Here is a 12,277-nt window from a genome sequence, read left to right on the forward strand (position 1 = left end):
CATTTTCTAATCAATGGGTTTTTGATTATGTTGATTAATTGGTGATGTGTGTTCCTTCAGCTGTTAATCCTTTAATCACCGTAGACTCTCTTTAAATTTTTGTCGATCTTCTGGGGATCCATACTGACTCTTGTGGGAATCCGTCTTTAAAAGTATTATCTAATTTCAGTTAAGTGCTTTTGTTTCATATGTTTTTTTTTTATGAATTGTATTATTCGTCCTTGGTTCTATGTAGTCCTTAGAAATTTGTTGTCTGAAATGAATAACAGGAATGCAATTTACTGCTTTCAAATTAATAAACTCTTTTTTCCTCCACTTTTTCTTCTTTTCGTAAAAAAAAATCCGCAATTTAATATTGTAGTCAAGAGCATTTTGATTTATACATAAATTATTTGCAGCTTGCCTTTTCGCTTTATGGACATGCTTTGCCAGTAACATGTATGGACATATCCTATGACAGCTCTTTAATTGTGACTGGTTCAGAAGACAAAGATGTACGAATATGGAGTATGGAATTTGGGAGTTGCAATAAATTTCTGAAACGAGCTCATGACAAAGGGTAAGAATTATCAATTTTTTAATTATGAAAATTAAATGGAACACACATTTAGTTGTCACATGCAAAAAAATACATTTAATGTGCTATGGTTAGGAAAGTTGTATTGTGAAAATATCTGTCTTTGAATAGTTATGTTCTCCAATGTTATATTAAATAGTTAACTAAAATTTATTTCTTATTTAATTAAGGGTTAATTTATGTCATTTAATTTTTATTGATGATTAATTTCTAATTAAATCTAATTCATTTGTATACTTGGAAGTTAGTATACTTTAATTTAACTTAATTTCTAAGTAGAGGATTAATGCATAAAGTCTGAGGCAAATAAGTCAATTTCTGTAGCTAGTATATTTGTAGGAAAGAAACTTTCAGGTGTAAAAAGTATGTTAAAGATATATTTTTTCATAATATAAAAATTGTCTTTATTGTACAATGAATGTAATAAAACTATTATAGAAATCTATCTCAAAATGAAAGATATTTTAGTCATATGAGTAAAAATAAAAATATTATACTAATTTATCTGAAAACTAGAAAGATATTTTAGTTATGTGTGTAAAGACTTGATTTTAATTATTTCTAGCAATAAATATTTCTTGTACATTAAGAAAGAAGTCTATAAATGACGTTTATCTCCTAAGGTGATCATCCATAATTTCACACAGTGTTGTTTTACTTTGAAAGTAGTTACCTGCGAGAGATGCTATTCAATATCGTTGCTAATTTATGTTCTGAGAAATACTAGTCACTTTTAGAGGTGATTGCTATTAGAGTTTTCAGGATGCTTTTTATAGAAACTGTCTACATTCTAAAGATTTGTTTTGTCAAAAAGTAAAATTTTTTTGTAGTTAATGATTTGAAGATCTAGAAAGTCTATGCTATTTTGTGAATTATTAGTTTTATTAAGTTTAAGACAATTCGGATAAATGTCGGAGTTTTCAATTTTACCAAAATTATTAATTGTAATAAGGTCATCAATATATCTGTAGGTGTGTTTGTAGAAATTTAACTTTTGTGGTTGTAGATTTTTTTGGAAGTTAAATTCTTTGACAAATAAAAAGATATTACAGATCAAGGTGCTGGAATGTAAGCCCATTGGCAATCCTCTGACTTGTTTAAAAAGTTGATTTTGAAACTTAATGTAGTTATGAAAAAGTGTGCATTTTAGGTAGGTTTTCCATTTGTCAAGAGTCATGATATTGAGTATATTAGGGAAAAGTATTGGTAGATCAAGTAGACAGGTATAGATTTCTTCTAGAGGAAGTGAGGTATATAAGTTTTCAAAATCATAGCAGTTAATGCTTTGGATGTTAATGGTATGAATGGTATTAATGACAGGAGTGTTATTATGAATGATCCAGCAATAGTTATGATTAGTGTTACAATCATTGAAAATAAATTTACAGATTTTATTAAGTTGAATTGAAAAATAATAGTCTATATTTTTCTTGTAATTATTAGTTCCATTAACTATAAATCTAAATTTTAGTGGTGTTTTATGGAATTTGGGAATCACATAAAGATTAGTAAATCTGTTGTAGTTTGCATTGAAAGTAATATTGAGGTTCTTATGAAAAGTTTTAATCCTGTTTATTATAGATGTTTCTGTAAGGTTGGCTAATTGATAAGTAGTTGCATTGAGAAGTTCTTTATGAATAATCTCAGTGTAGAATTGTTTTCATATAATGCTAAAGTTATTAGTTGCTTTATCTATTTTTGTAATAGTAAAAAGCTGTTTTAATTTATTAATATCTGATGTAAGTTGCGACCAATTCAGTGTACTTTTAAATTTGAGGTGACTGATTTCTGTGGATATGCATTGAAGAATTTTAGCTTTCCATTTTAAGAAGGTATCTATGGGTAAATTCAGTTGATAGCTTGCTTTAACTATAAATTCGTTGATGTTGTTTTCGAAAGTCTTGTAACAGTAATTTGTAGTCATGTTTCTGACTGGTCTAAATTTTGTACCATAACTCATTAGTGTTTTTAGTTGATGGTTTTGTATGATATTCAGGTTGCCAGTAATTATGTGCTGGTGATGAGAATCTACATAATTGCTGTAAATTGGTGTCTTACAATGTCATTCTGCAGTTTCATCTATTTCATGGTGGTTAGTAAGCAAGTTGCTTAAGGTCCTTTGATATTTAAATGCAATCATTGGTATTGAAAATAGATCACCTAGCCATTTTATCAGACTTATAAATTTGTATTGAATTATAATAATAAAATACAATAGATAATTATTATTATAGGAATTTTTTTTTTCTGTATTTAAATGCGTGACTGATTAAGTCAAAATTGAGTGATGCTCATTGTAATGATAATAGAGTTTTTATACATGTTATTTTTTACTTTATTTCAGTATAACTTGTTTGAGTTTTTTACCTAAGACTCATTACTTTTTCACTGGAGGAAGAGACAATGTTATTAAGCAATGGGATGCAGATAATTTTCAAAAAATTACTACCTTAAAGGTAAGACATTTTACATTATTTAGTGACAACAACCAGCATCAGGTTGTTATCACTATTAATGTAAAATTTAAAACTGAATGCAGAAAGTTAATATTTTATGTAAAGATGTTGTTTAATTAAACACTGTGCTCATATTTTACTTATATAAATTTTTATGCATTATGTTTATTAGATTGTGTGGAACTACTCTTATATGTGCCCTCAGGTTGCCAAATTTCTTGCCAAACATTTTTGGTGAAAAACTCCACGCTGCCATATTACTACCTAAAATTTTTGTCTCCCTTTCGAATTTTAAGCCTAAAATGTCTCCAAAAACGCAGTTTTCGCACATGCAAAAACCACGTTTTGAAGACGCAATTTAAGCTAAAAATCCAAAACAAAAGCAAGAAATTTAGATAGCAAAAACGTAAAGTTTCTAACCAGAAATATATGACGAGAATCCATGTACACAGCGACATGTTTTAACTTCAAAAACCATTCTAGGCAGCGAAGGAATCTACAAACTATGCCCACCTTGCTTCAATAAATTAACATAACAACAATAAATTTCAAAGAATACCACGTACACAGCATTCTGTTTAAACTTTAAAAAAAATCCATGAATTGCACAATTTAGGCATTGCGCACAAATCAACCCAATAAACTAAACTAAATTACAAACAATTCAAAAAACAACAATAACAACAGAAATTCATAGTAAAAAAACATCGAACATAATATTCTACAAAATAAAAACAGTAAAATAAAATGCACTTACCATAATACATTTCTGAATAAAATTTCGCCAATAACACAACGTCTCTGAACAGAAATGCCACGATTTTGCTATATCACATGTCTTTCTGAGATTCAAAATTTCGAAAGTAACGATAAAAACTTCCTCCAAAGTTAACATACTACATGAAAACCACAATCCAAATCTTAAACTCCGCTGACAACCACATATTTTACCAGCAACCATTTGACTGCAAATCCACACAAGAACTATCAGAAATGCCCTTCTTCGACTGAGTTCTCATAGCAGCACCCCATTTCGGACTCCATTTTCAAAGTCCCACAGAAATTCCAAAAATACACTTCAATCCTCATAAACAAACCTGTGAACAAAAGACTCGTCAACAACTCCAACATCGTACCTGCCATTTCAAAACACACACGACACAGACCAACGAGCAATTAAACGGCTCTAACAAAATATTTTTCAATGCAACAGGGTTGCCATACAACACGCAATCGCGCCCAAAACCAGCGCAGAACACATATTCACACATTTGGTGATATTAGGGCGCATATAAGAGTAGAGCCGATTGTGTTTTAATGTGCAGCAGTGGAGAAACAAATTATAGTTATATTTTAGTTTGGTATATTGATCTTTAAAAAAAGGTAAGCTTGCATGTATGAATACAAAGCTTGCAATAAAATACAAAGCAAATGGTTTGGTGGACTATAACTGCTTTCAATAATCTCATAATACCTCAAACTCATAATTATAAACTCATGGCTTTCTATGAGCCTTTTCAGTTTCTCTCTCATGCCTGCAGTGGTGACTCTCATTACATAACATCATATGTCAAGTGACTGCTCCTGCCCATTGTAGTGGCATGGACTCCAAAACTAGACTTATAGCCAGAGACTGCAACTTCCGTTCTTACTAGAACACAGTGTAAAATTTTCTATTTAATGCCTAACTGTTAATTGGATATTTAACTAATTACAGTTAAATATCCAATTAACACTTAAGCATTCAGTTTCAATTAAATCCTGAAATGTTCTAAAATGTCTTCAAAATTTGATGATAGTTTTGTGCAATAAACACTTAAATGACAAATACCGTAGTGTTTCTTCCATCAGATGAGCCAACCAACACTTGCTGTGTTCCTCTTCATTGAAATGAATATGAAAATGCAGTGCATTTTGCTGTAAAATAGCCCTGAAATAGGCCCATTGCCCCTGAGCTATGTAAACCAAACATACAAAGTTTCACTCACATTTCATAATCACATTTTTTCACAGTTTATTGCACATTCCATAAATCTTGATACACACCATTCTTCTATTTCTGTTCATTCCTTTTTCTAGTCTGTCCAATGCTATAGCCATCAGCTAAGCCGGCAGCATTGTCTCTCCCTTGTCCAGTCTCTTGATAGCCCCAAGTTTTTATTCTTTCATCACCATTCTTTCTGTACTTCCATATATTTCAACTTTTTAACATCACAATAATGTCTGTCGAATCAAATACACAACACACAAACACATATGCATGAAAAGTAGCAGGTGATAAATCAATCTGCATTCAATGATAAACTGCACTACACTGAATGACTTTTGAAGCACTACACTGAAAGACATGAGTCATTATGTAGATAGGCATGGTAATTAAGTAATAAATTTCTTCTGATTAAATTCAAGGTAGATGCGCACTTTGTGTAAATATTTGTAAGCAAATATTTTGTGTTTTAATTTGTAATTTTAAAATCAAATTTGAGTGAAAACTTGAAATTTAAAAATGAAATAGTACTTAAGTAATATCATATTATGAAGTACTGAGGGATCTTATCACTTTTCAAGAAGTTCCATTGCAAAAAATTAAACTTTAATAATTTTTGTTAGTCTACCCTTGAAATTGCATGCTTGAAATTGCATGGGACTGAAATTAATTTCATATTTCAATAAAAATTTCAAATATTTGAAGCACATGAACTAAAGTACATTTCAATGTGAAGTGTTCCATTTGTGTAAATTCATTTATTGCATTATTATATTTAGTGTAATGACTGGGTTAACTGGTTTTATATTTATTAAACTATTACAGAAAGCATAAAGGCTAATCAAAATGTTGTGATAGTTTTCAGAATGTGAGAAAGGTTTGAAATATTCATAATGAACCTAAAAATCAAAAACTTAAAAAAAAAAAAAAAAAATTAATTAATTAATCAACAAGAAGAACTGAGAGTTGTAAATGCAGTCTTTTTTGGGGGAAAGGGCTGCTCATGATTCTACCACCTACCATGCCTATCTACATAATGACTCGTGTCTTTCAGTGTAGTGCTTCAAAAGTCATTCAGTGTAGTGCAGTTTATCATTGTATGCAGATTGATTTATCACCTGCTACTTTTCATGCATATGTGTCTGTGTGTTGTGTATTTGATTCGACAGACATTATTGTGATGTTAAAAAGTTGAAATATATGGAAGTACAGAAAGAATGGTGATGAAAGAATAAAAACTTGGGGCTATCAAGAGACTGGACAAGGGAGAGACAATGCTGCCGGCTTAGCTGATGGCTATAGCATTGGACAGACTAGAAAAAGGAATGAACAGAAATAGAAGAATGGTGTGTATCAAGATTTATGGAATGTGCAATAAACTGTGAAAAAATGTGATTATGAAATGTGAGTGAAACTTTGTATGTTTGGTTTACATAGCTCAGGGGCAATGGGCCTATTTCAGGGCTATTTTACAGCAAAATGCACTGCATTTTCATATTCATTTCAATGAAGAGGAACACAGCAAGTGTTGGTTGGCTCATCTGATGGAAGAAACACTACGGTATTTGTCATTTAAGTGTTTATTGCACAAAACTATCATCAAATTTTGAAGACATTTTAGAACATTTCAGGATTTAATTGAAACTGAATGCTTAAGTGTTAATTGGATATTTAACTGTAATTAGTTAAATATCCAATTAACAGTTAGGCATTAAATACAAAATTTTACACTGTGTTCTAGTAAGAACGGAAGTAGCAGTCTCTGGCTATAAGTCTAGTTTTGGAGTCCATGCCACTACAATGGGCAGGAGCAGTCACTTGACATATTATGTTATGTAATGAGAGTCACCACTGCAGGCATGAGAGAGAAACTGAAAAGGCTCATAGAAAGCCATGAGTTTATAATTATGAGTTTGAGGTATTATGAGATTATTGAAAGCAGTTATAGTCCACCAAACCATTTGCTTTGTATTTTATTGTGTGACCAAACAAGTAGTAAGGAAAGGCTGTTAATTTTCCATGCTGTAATTCTACAACAAACCTTATAGTGATTGGAAAGTCTCAAAATCATAGAGTCTTTAGAACAGTTTTCAAAAATTCTACACTATTTTCAAAAACGCTTGTGGATGAATACTGAAAGTTTCAAAGATGGATCGTTTAAGGAATTCATTCCTTCGACAGAGAAATTTTTGCAAAATCATTTATCCCAAAAAAGCCATTTTATTGCCAGATAATGTTCCAGTACACTGATATAAAAAGCTTCAAGATGGTGGCATTAAGACAATGTGTCTGTCTCTCACTATAGTCACTGTATGCCTGTATTCCTAAAAGTCTACAAGCTATGGAAAATACTGAAAAACTGCGGATTTTACTGAAAGGAGGGCTAGAAAAATTTTATGCAAAATGGAAGTAACTTATTCATCTGATGATTGACAAAATGTACATAACAATATGTATCACCTGTCAAGAATATGATCTTGCGGGTTTCAAAAAATTGCCAACTGTAGAGCAGCTAGTTCTGACTCTTATCTTTCCAATCAAGCACCCTGCAGTGAAGCACTTGCTTACCTTGAGGTTCCGTTCAGATATTTGTATTATGGTGAGAAAATTCATCACATGCTTCTTGTAAGATGTGATTAAATTGGAATAGTTTTCGGTTGTGCCCAGCATAAAATGTAACTGTAAACAGTCTGTATTTTGTCAAAGGCATAAAGAAACTAGTGCTTGAAAATTGAATAAAATATCAAATTTCTGCATACAACTGAATTAAAGTGGAATTCTTTTTTAAGTTTGTAAATACTGAAATTTTTTTAAGTTCATGCCACTTCGAAATAAGAAGCTAAAATTATCAAACAAGAAATTTAAAGATTCATATTTTGTGGAATTTCAGTGCATTTATGTTTCTGTGAATCATGCACTTCGCACTAAGGGGAAAAAAAAAAAAAAAAAAAAAAGACCTTTCAGTTATGCACAGCATAAAAGCTGACTATAAAGGGCACATTTTTTCAAAGAAATACAACATTTCTTTGTGAAAGATCATGAAATAGATGTTATATACAAACGCTCTAATTTCGATTTTAATTGAACACAACTCCATTTTGAATTTCAAACCATTCGTAGCAGCTTTCAAATGTAATATATCTGGATCCTGCCATAGTAAAAAAATACCTCATTCATAAGTAAACCTTTGAAAGAATTTTTGTTTTATTAAGTGAAAAAAAAATCAGTCTTTATTTCAGTCAAACTTGGTATGAAAACTCTTCAAGCTATTCTCACTGAAAAAATAAATATGCAGCAAATGAAGAAATATCTTTAAGCTTGTGAAGCATACTACTTATAAATCTTTACGTGTGTAATTTATAAGTGAATTGTAAGTAATTTTTTAATGATTATATGTATATTTTGATAACCATGTAGTATGCGATTAGTCAGTTGTTTATTTTTTAGATGTCAGCAGTAAAATTAGTTGTTTTAATCATTTCTTTTTTCCACCATTTTTTCACATGTATGAATTTAAAAATACCGCATTAGTGGTGCCCTCTAAGAAATAACTGACTAAATAAAAGCAGTAGAACATATACTGCATGATTAAACTGTATTTCTTATTTCTATCTAAATTTTATGATTATTATAATTTTTATTTTCCTGTAGAAATCAGAATCCAAAAACCTCATAAAGATATATGATTTATGGATTCTTCTTTCCTGTGCGATTATTTGTGATTCATAATATTTGCTTCAGTAATAAATTGGTAGATTTAGTGATATTTCTGTTTGAGTTATAAAATGAAAATTTCTAATAAATATGCATATAGTATATAAGAAGTATTTTTAAGTGTTAATTTTGTAAGTATTCATGAATTTTAAGTATTTAAATTAATTACATTTTATTATTCATTAAATATAAGAAACAGTTAATTAAAATATATGCCATACATGCATATTTTCAGAGTTTTAAAAATGTCTTTCACATGTTAACTACTGACAGGTTTTGCTATGAATTGAAGATCTGTTATTTTATATTTGAAAGCTTGAAATAGATTAAAAATTCAGTCGCATTTTTTTAATAGCAGTTTTTTTAGAGTATATTTCAAAAGGATAAGTTTTTGTAGTTAGCTAATCTCATCTATTGCTTCTTCTGAAAGGGTCATCAAAATGAAGTGTCATGTATGACAGTAAGCCCTGATGGTAGTACTTTAGTGACTGCATCAAAAGATAAATCTATTCGCATTTGGGAAAAGACTAATGAAATTTTAGTGTTGGAGGAAGAGCAAGAAAAAGTAAGTTGAAAACTATTAGCAATGTATTTTGATACTGAGAAAGATATTTCAGATAACAAAACAGCAGTTAGAAAATCAGAAAATTAGAAGCTTATAAATCAAAAATTCTTTATTTTTGGAAATCTTAAACAAGTATCCTGAAAGATATACTCATGTAAATCTTTGAGATATTATGATCTGTAATGTGCAGTATATAGATAGCTATGAATTCATTATAAGTGTCATTCATTGGTTTGTAATTTGTCGTATAGTGTTTATGAAAAGTATCAAACTTAGTTGCTTTCCATATTGACTTTGTTATTGATGTAGGTGACAAGGATATTAATAACTTGAGAAGTTGGATGCGAATGGGAATAAAGGATCTGTATTTAAAATAATTGCTAGCTGTCATTAAGACAAGTGTATTTCCTTTAAATGGAAAGGTTACAGTAATAAAATCACACATTACGAAACGGATTGTTGCTTTGTTGTTATAACAAACTTCATACTGAAAATATAAAAGCACATCAAGGTAAACAACTGAATTTAGTACCTATATGAGGATATCCCAGTTCAGGTATAGTTTTTGTATGACATTTGATAAATCCAATATTTAATATGCAGAAAATTGTAAACTGTTTGTTTTTGATTGGTCGCAAACACTTAGCTGACATGGGCATTTAATCAATAAGACATTTAGACAACAGCATATTTTGCTGACAGTATAGATATTTCGACAAAAGCATGCTACAATGTTTAGTGAAATTTGTAAATAGTTATCCAAAAGGTCATTTCCAGTATGCTTAATGAGAAGGTTTGGGGAAAAGTACATCATTTTTCTCTTCATCTAGTTCTTTACAGACATATAATTTAAAATTACACAGAAAAGGCAACCATAGGTTAGTGTAGATTTTTAAATCAATTTCGAGAGTGATCAGACATAGATCCCTTTGTTTCAGGAGGAGAAGAGAAAATTTCAGCAGTAGAAGTAGCAACAAGATTTTATATGGAAAGCAGTGGGTGGAGCAAAGTAAAAATGAGTGTAATGCAATCTGTTGAGAAAAATGTTAGGTAATAGGAATAGTAAATAGTAAAACACGAAAAAGCTAAGCTATTAGAATTTTGAAAGCACTGGTAAGAGCTAAACTGGAAAATGAATGTCATTAACTAAAGAAAAAAAAATTGCTAATGTGAAAGGTTCAAAGAAATCCAATTTCTTAACTGAAGAAACAGCAGGGCATTTCACATTTCAAATTGTTGCCGCTAAATATTATTGCCCTGTATTATTTTTAAAGAAATTAAACAATGAAGAATCTGCATGATGTATATTTTTCACATTTAAGAAAATGACAGTACCTAGACCCATCAAATTTTTAACAATGTAGTCATCCACTTGAACATGTGCACCTGGAAGCCTGAATTTTAAATTTTAAATTTATTTTATTATTTATTTCATATTTTACAAAACTTTAAATAAACTTTTGATTACTAAACTCAATGAATTGAAAGCAAGCAAGTTTTTGTATTTAATTTGCTATTTTTACTAGAATTGTAATTAAATTGTTTAATTTCCCCTTGCATTGCAGCACGCAATGAATTTTACGAGAAAGCTACTCTGAAAAAGTAAAAATATAGGAACATGCGCATTTAACATTTAATAAATAGATATCTCGTAATTGTACTCTTTTGCTATCCAGAAAAATCAAGAAAATAAAAATTACCAGAATGTTCTTGTGCATGATTAAAAAGCTTATAAAAGCCCTAGGAAAACATCACAATTCAGTTGTTTACTTAGTGCTATTATTGATTGTAGCGAATTCGTGGTGAGACCAAATTAGCTTTCTCTGTGTTTTTTTTAATTGTGTTCTATTTAACGTTTTAGTAGTTCAAAATATAACTACTGTGAGATATTGTGATATTGTACGAATATCTCTGAGGAAATATTTCAGCATTTTGTTTTTATTTCTTGTAATAAAAATAAATTTTATTAACTTTTTATCATCTTGTGTATTCACTCCATTATGAACCTGTAAGCACGCAACAATACTTATCTTTCTGTTTTAATTAACAAACTTAGCTCTATGAAAGCAATGTGTTGTTGTGGCTGGAAATAAAATACTTTTATCTTTCACATGCCAGCGTGTTTCCATTCAGTAAAGTGTAAGATACTTTCAAATTTAATCTGGAAGTTTATTAAATGATAAACTAACAGATTTAAAAGCGATAAACATAGTTCTTAAGAAATACAGTACAAAGTCTGAGATCCAGACTTGTCGGGACTTCAGGAATTCTGGATTTGGGATTTTTCCGGATATTAGACTATCAGTTTAAATCTAGTATGATGGTATATAGAAATTATAAAATTAAAAATATAAAATCATGATTTATGAAATAATGAAGCATTTATGATTTAAAGGGAATCAAAATTTACCAAAAAAACAAAATAAAATAAAAAGAGAGAGAGAGAGCTTAATATTTATTTGTTTACTTTATTAAACATTTCTTTTAATGTAAATTGTTTAAGTTTCTTCATTTTTGTGCTAATATTTCTCTTTAATTCTATAGACAGACATAATTTCTTGTTCTGTTACAAAGTTCCAATGTTCAAGTTCTGTAATTGCTGTGTCAAGCATTCCTACTAAGCAGTCAAATGAAATTTTTTCATTTTCAATAATCTCTCTTTCACTTTCTTCATTATCAGTAGTGATATTTTCTGGATTTAGAACCTTATCACAGATTTTGCTGTCTGTTAATTGATTGATGATTGGGGTTTCATCACAGTAAAAAATTTGTCTTATATCATCTTCATTTATTACCGCTTCTCTCTATTTCTTTACGAAATCCATCAATTGGAAAATTTCACCTTTGGTTTGCAATATCCGAAAACCTTCTAATTTGTGGATATCATTTTCATCATCCTACCATGAAATATATGAAATATGTTAGCTGGCCATAAATTATGCCAAGCACTTCTTAAAGTATCTGGAGACTGCTACTTT

At 29.8% G+C, this 12,277-nt stretch overlaps 1 protein-coding gene across 2 annotated transcripts in view; it reads left to right on the plus strand.

Moving 5' to 3' along the window:
- LOC118204163 (WD repeat-containing protein 3) overlaps positions 1-12,277 on the plus strand; it is a 195,433-nt gene that overhangs the window by 150,563 nt on the left and 32,593 nt on the right. For both annotated transcript variants that reach the window (XM_085825385.1, XM_085825386.1), the window contains 3 exons: positions 399-559; positions 2,922-3,033; positions 9,165-9,299. In XM_085825385.1, coding sequence (XP_085681511.1) covers positions 399-559; positions 2,922-3,033; positions 9,165-9,299 — 408 coding nt within the window. The remainder of the gene's footprint in view (positions 1-398; positions 560-2,921; positions 3,034-9,164; positions 9,300-12,277) is intronic.

The sequence above is a fragment of the Stegodyphus dumicola genome, chromosome 10 (genome assembly GCF_044657685.1).
Source record: "Stegodyphus dumicola isolate Sdum_Otavi_A_Nest chromosome 10, ASM4465768v1".
Taxonomy (NCBI): Eukaryota; Metazoa; Arthropoda; class Arachnida; order Araneae; family Eresidae; genus Stegodyphus; species Stegodyphus dumicola.